Source organism: Salvia hispanica, unplaced genomic scaffold (genome assembly GCF_023119035.1).
Source record: "Salvia hispanica cultivar TCC Black 2014 unplaced genomic scaffold, UniMelb_Shisp_WGS_1.0 HiC_scaffold_1431, whole genome shotgun sequence".
Lineage (NCBI taxonomy): Eukaryota > Viridiplantae > Streptophyta > Magnoliopsida > Lamiales > Lamiaceae > Salvia > Salvia hispanica.
Genome location: NW_025951729.1, coordinates 1 through 6,615, shown reverse-complemented (window position 1 = coordinate 6,615; position 6,615 = coordinate 1). Strand labels below are relative to the sequence as shown.

The 6,615-nt window shown below is 36.9% G+C and overlaps 2 protein-coding genes across 2 annotated transcripts; both read left to right on the top strand.

Annotated features, from left to right (window-relative positions):
* Positions 1 to 3: 3 nt before the first annotated feature.
* Positions 4 to 747, top strand: LOC125198410 (L-type lectin-domain containing receptor kinase IX.1-like; the record flags this gene model as incomplete). The annotated part of the gene is made up of 1 exon (XM_048096758.1): positions 4 to 747. A coding segment is annotated over one exon (744 nt), but the record flags the coding sequence as incomplete, so codon positions are not given.
* A 2,530-nt stretch (positions 748 to 3,277) lies between these two features.
* On the top strand, positions 3,278 to 5,779 carry LOC125198411 (MADS-box transcription factor 27-like; the record flags this gene model as incomplete). The annotated part of the gene is made up of 5 exons (XM_048096759.1): positions 3,278 to 3,367; positions 4,718 to 4,779; positions 5,311 to 5,410; positions 5,552 to 5,593; positions 5,670 to 5,779. Coding segments are annotated over exons 1-5 (404 nt in total), but the record flags the coding sequence as incomplete, so codon positions are not given.
* Positions 5,780 to 6,615: the final 836 nt, after the last annotated feature.

The window sequence follows — 6,615 nt, the reverse complement described above, 5'->3', positions numbered from 1 at the left end:
CCAAACGGCAGCTTAGACTCTCACCTCTTCAACAAAAAAAATCCCCCTTTGAACTGGGAGACGCGGTTCAAGATCACGCGGGGGCTAGCGGCGGCGCTACTGTACCTGCACGAGGAGTGGGAGCAGTGCGTGGTCCACCGAGACATCAAGTCGAGCAACGTCATGCTCGACTCGGCCTTTAATGCTAAGCTAGGCGACTTCGGGCTGGCCAGGCTCATTGACCACGACAAGGGGTTGGAGACGACGATGCTAGCCGGCACGATGGGCTACATGGCGCCCGAGTGCTTCATGACGGGAAGGGCGAGCAAGGAGTCGGATGTGTACAGTTTTGGGATAGTGGCCCTGGAGATTTCGACAGGGAGACGACCCATATCGGGGCAGGTGAGGACGGTGGAGTGGGTTTGGGAGCTGTACGGGACGGGGTGGGTGTTGGAGGCGGCGGATGGGAGTTTGGAGGGATGTGGAGGGTATATTGAGAGTGAGATGGAGAGGTTGATGGTGGTGGGGTTGTGGTGCGCAGAGGTGGTGCGGGTTCTAGGGTTTGAAGGGGTGCCGCTGCCGCTACCGTCCAAAATGCAGGTGCCTACCTATGGTACTCCGCCGCCGCCATCTAGTATTGCGTCTTTGATTTATGCATCTGATGCGACTTATTCGTCTTCGGGTTATAGTTATGGCTTGACGACCACTTCTTCTTCTGGTGCTTCTGTTTATGCCAAAGGCACGGTGTCAATCAAACTTTTTTCGTAGTTAGATGATTTTTTTCAAGTGAAAATGTAAGAAATGAACCTTTTCGAAAAATGCTAAAAAGTTTGGAACACGGACTATGATGTGATAATGTAACATCCCGAATTTCCGAACCCTAATTTTAGAGCCCAAAAATTTATTATTGATGACGTGGAGTCGTGAATGCATTTATTGCATGAGATGCTATGGCCGAGTCGAGTCTAGGGTTCTCGTTGGAAGTTTGAAAAGTCAAACTTATTGATTTTATGATGTGGCATGTGATTTATTGAATTATGAGATTTATGTGATTAATTAATTTATAAGGTGAATTATTTGTTTAAGGGTGAGTGAGAATATTAGAGGAAATTCCCATAAATACTTGTCACCTAAATTGTTGTTTTGTAATTTTCGACCCCTAGCCTTTTGGAAGAGAAATTCTATTTTTCCGGATTTAATTTAATTGTTGGGATTTTTATCCAAATTAAATCCAAAGCTCAATTATTCCTTATTCATTTTGGGAGAAAAATCGAGCCCTTTGTTTTTCTAGTGATTTTCGAAAATCACTTGTTATAGGAAGGAAAGAATTATTTTGTTTTTAGTTAATCCATTGTTTGATTCTTTCCATACCTAGAATTTAAATATTCTACCAAATCTTTCCATACTTCAAGAGATCCTTGCCATACCTTATTTTAGTCAACATTCAAAAAATTCCATGCCTTATTTAGGCACCAAATCACACGCCTATTTCTAGGCCAATGGGGGAGAATTTTTATTTCATTTTTACTCCGTGATATTTTATTCTACTCCGGAAAAATACCAAAACAAAATCTTGGCTATTTGGAAGGCCTAATTTTCGAAAAAAAATCATGGATCCTTGCCTTATCTTATTTTTGTTATTTCTTCTTCCCTACTTCACAATATTATTTTATTTATGGTGTAGAATAAAATCTTACCAAATATTCTATTCTAATTACCTAAAGATCTTGTTGAGCTCTATAAATAAGAACCAAAACCCCAACCCTAGCCCCCATAAATTTCGAAACCCTCCCCCATACACTCTCAAATTTTCTTCTTCTACTCTCCAATATTTTGCTATCTTTTGAAGAAGAATTGAAGTTTAATCCAAGAACTTTGAAGAATCAAGGCTAATACTTGTTTTCTACCGATCGTTTTTTCTCTAAAAGGTATTTTGTCTAAGAGTTATTCTTATTCTTCTTCTTTTTCTTCTTCTAACCGATTAATCGGTCTTCTTGAACCCTCATGCATCTTGGTTGAGTGAAAGAGGATAAAAAGGGGTGTGGGAACATGTATGTGTGTGTGTCGTGTATGTGTGTGTGGCGTGTGTGTGTGTGTGTGTATGCGACGTGTGTGTGTAGTGTTTGTATGGTGTGTGTTTGATGGTTAAATAATCTTGTGTGATAAACATGATCTTGATTAATTAGTAATGATAAGATAAATCGTTGGGAAGAGGGAAAAGTAATGAGACATGCATGAGTAAGAGTAGTATTGAACCTAATTTGTGATATGTGCCTACGTGATTAAAAGGTGAAACTTTGGTTGCGAAGCCGGATAACGGAAAAGCGAAACTACTTGAAAACTAAGCAGTCGAGGTGGGCTTTATTCTTAAACTCCTTTATTTCTTGCAAAATATTGATTGGTGCTATAAGGGTGGTTTAACTGTTATGCCATGCCTATATTTGTTTTATTGTGATATTGTGCCTGAAGCCTAGTTTGTGAGTTCGCTCCATTGGGCCAAGGTTTTGGATATGTTATACGAATTCGGGTCTGAGTACGGGCCGCAAACCCTACCAGGCTGTGTACACGAGGGGATCGTGAGCCGTCCTTGCTAGCCGGCCGGTCTCGTGAGCGAAAAGTGTGGCCACACTTTCGTCGCACCTTGGATGTGATTGTGATTGTGGAATTTGATGAGAAAATGGGAGATATTTGATTGGCCAATCTATGAAAATATTTTGTGATACTCGATGATATTTTATTTGATAAATTGTAAAACTCGAGTTCACTTGGTAAGGGTGGCATAACTTATAAAATGTTTTGGCAACGAGCTCACTGAGTATTTCAAAATACTCAGCCCCGCATGTGTTTTCCTTATGTGCAGGTTGAATGATGACGAGCGGTGGCGGGTGTTGAGCATGATAATTAATTAAGATGGATGTTTGAAACTTCAAGCGTAGTTGTGTCTTCATACATAGCTATTCTTTCTCTTGGTCGTTTTCCGCTGAGTTTTGATACACTTATGTTTATTTCGAATATTTCGCACTCTCCTTTCGAGTTAGAGGCTTTAGACTATCTTGTGGTTTCTATCTTGGAAAACTATGCCATACTCTTGACATTGTTGAACGTCATTTATTACACCTTCCTTTTTCTTATTCGAGTTTCAAGGTTAAGTTATTGCTTTAAACACTATGATAGTTTCTTTCCAATCTTTTGGTCAACATTCTTTAAATGAAACCCTAGCCCTTGTTCATTTCTCCGAGTCCGTTCGGTAGCAGTCGCCGCATTTATTATACCCTAGGAGGGCGGGCTGTTACAGATAATGTTTAGCAGTATGAGATCGGTGATAGAAAGATACGCGAAGCTGACAGAGGACAATTATCATCTCATCAATCCTACTGCTGAGATCAAGGTACACTTATTCTACTCCCACTTAATTCTCAGCATTAATAAAATTTGTAAATGAACAATGGAAATAATATGTGAATTGCATCTTCAAGAAAAGCAATATATTTGTGAATATTTTAGGTCATGATTGAGTAGAGTTGATATCATCACAATTTTAAGTAATACTCCCTCCGTCCCATGTTACTCGCACTTTTCATTTTAGGCCGTAAATTTGGGATTGATTTTTTAGTCTAATTAGATTAGAATATTAACTGTAATGAGACATCACTTAATAAAGGACCTCTTAACTTAATTTAACATACTCCCTCCGTCCCACTTAAAATGAAACATTTGGAAATCGGCACGGGATTTTATGCAATGTTGTTTTGTGAGTTAAAGAAGAGAGAGTAAAGTAAGAGAGATGAAAAAGTAGAGATAGAGTTATTTCCATTTTAGGAAACGTTTCATTTTTAATGGGACAAACAAAAAAGGAAAACGTTTCATTTTTAATGGGACGGAGGGAGTATTAATTAAATGGATCAGTTCTAACTTAAACTACAAATAATGTAAGGAGTTTGTGACGAGCCGAAAAGCAATAGTGCAAGTAACATGGGACGGAGGGAGTACTATATGTTATATGCCCTAAAACTAAAAAGGAAAAATGGGATTAATGAATCTATATCAATATATGATATGAGTCATATGACAAGCCCTTTTGCTAGAAAGTACTACTAGTATTTGGAGTTTAGGGTTTTAGCTTTATATAAAAAGGTTTTTATAACTTACCTAATCTTCCAGCTGATCAAACTAGGTTTTGTGACACAATTGATGTTCCATTCCTTCCATTACAATATGGGGCTAGTTAAAGGATATATCAGTAGTGAGTTTTCATCAAACTAAATTGTACTGCCTCAAAAAAGTAGTCTTATTTTTCCATTTTTGTGCATTCATCAAAATTACTCTTGATCTATTTATGTTAGATTTCTCATGAGTGTCATTTTCTACTTACAATATTTTAACCACTTATTTTTTCTATCTCTTTCTTACTTTACCATTTTTGCATTAAAAATTGTGTCATTCACTGTTAAGACTAATTTTCGTAGAAGGACATAGTATGTAGTCCCTCCGTCCCGTTAGAAATGAATTTATGTAATGTTGTTTTGTGAGTTAATAAGGAGAGAATAAAGTAAAAAAATGATTAAATAGAGATGAAGGGAGTATATGGCTTAGTTGAAATTAGTTGCTATAATTAGTTGCATACGTAGTATATGTGTAGGTAATAAGTGATCCATTTTAAGACCTTTCAAGATTTTTGGGTTCAACATAGCCTTAGTGTCGGCAGAAATATGGCCATTCCATTTTGTCTTTGTTGCAGTTTTGGCAGAGGGAAGCATCAAGCTTGAGGAAACAACTGCAGTACTTGCAACAATGCCGCAGGTATGTCCAAATTTCCATATGTAGTAGCAATAGAGTGAAGTGTATGTGCACTAAAATCAAGGACAAATTGCCGGAAAAATCAAAATGTTTGGTCCAATTATGATATGTCCAACAACTTTATAAACCATTCTAAAAAACATAAATTTTGGATTTATTTGCAATTATCCCACGGCAAAAGAATGTGGACTCATCTCATGTCTGTAATATATTGTTGATATTTCAATCAAACAACATCGTTTTATGTATGAATAAAAAACATTGTTTAACTCAATGGCAGTAATGTGCATGTATGATTTCCGAGCTGTTATATCAAATAGTACCATTTTACCAAAAAAATTGATCTAGGACTAAAATAATTGCGAACAAATTTCCATTTTGTTATTGTTTCCATTTGTATTTCTTATGCATACTAAGTAGATGAATTATTTTGAGTTTGTCAATCATTTCCTATTATTCTACCTTTATTTCATTCTATCATACCAAGTATGTCTAAAAGCATACCACATGCATTTTCCCGGTGAGTATGTACAGGCAGCTTTTAGGAAAAGAGCTTTCAGGATTGAGCGTTGAGGACCTCCAAAATCTTGAAAATCAACTCGAGAAGAGTCTAAAAGGAGTGCGAACGAGGAAGGTAAAAACTAGTCAGATATTTATATTGAAAATATAAAATAAAACGATATCAACTTAAATATCCGTATGATTAGTCTCTTTATACATATAAGTTGTACACTTCAATGAATGAGATTGTATCCCTAATTATCCTCTCTGGTAGGAACAAACGATGAGGGAGGAGATCAAAGAGCTACACTTGAAGGTATATATCCTTGTGAGAAGTCCACATATCTCCAACTGTGTAATGTTCTTGAATAAACTTATCACTCCTGTCTCAGGCGAACCTCACTCAACAAGAAAATTTAGAACTACACAAGAAGATACACATTGTAAGTCAAGAGAATGCAGAGCTTCAGAAAAGGAACAAACCAGATGTAGTCAACTTGGGGTAATTTTACTTTCTTTTCTCTTCATTTATCTAATTAACTCATCAAATACCATTTTCTTAATGTGCATGCCCAAAATAAATGTACTATCACTTATCGCGAGACGAAAGTAGTATATACTATCAAGCATGTGTATAATATTGGTTGCTTCAACAGGCTTCAACTGCATTAAGGTAGCAAGCATGATGGATACACAACCCTAGCTAAAGTCATTGATCAGTTTGTAAATTGATAGTGGTACCTTCACGTACTGATTTGATGATTTTCACATTGGTTGTATAAAGCAATTTGTGTGGGGTTTATAAAATAAATGAGCTATAATTCCGTCTAATATACTCATCATCTCTTGGGATGAGTTTTTCATTTGTAATATATGGTGTTTTAATTGAGAGAGAGCCTATGATCCAAATGGTAGTGACTTGTGACTAATGAGAACGTGTATGAATCGACTTGCAGTTTTATAGACTGTAACGACCCGCCCATCTAGGGTATAATAAATGCGGCGATCGTTAACTAAGCGGACTTAAATGCATCAAAGATCATAGGCTAGGATTCCATTTTAAAAGGGATTTTACCAAAGCATTTAATGAACAATTAAATAGGAGAGAAATAATGCCTTAGCAATGAAATCCAAAAAGGCTATCACAATAAATGCTCCAAAATAGCAAAGGTTCCAAAATAGACTCATCTGTTTCATGTTCAAAAAATATTCCCACGTACTAAAAGAGTTTATACCCAGCCAAAGATCACAAGTTCTCATAATATAGCGGAAGCGATCAAGAGAGAAGTGTAGCTATGTATGGAGACACAACGACACTTAGAGTTTCAACAGATCATC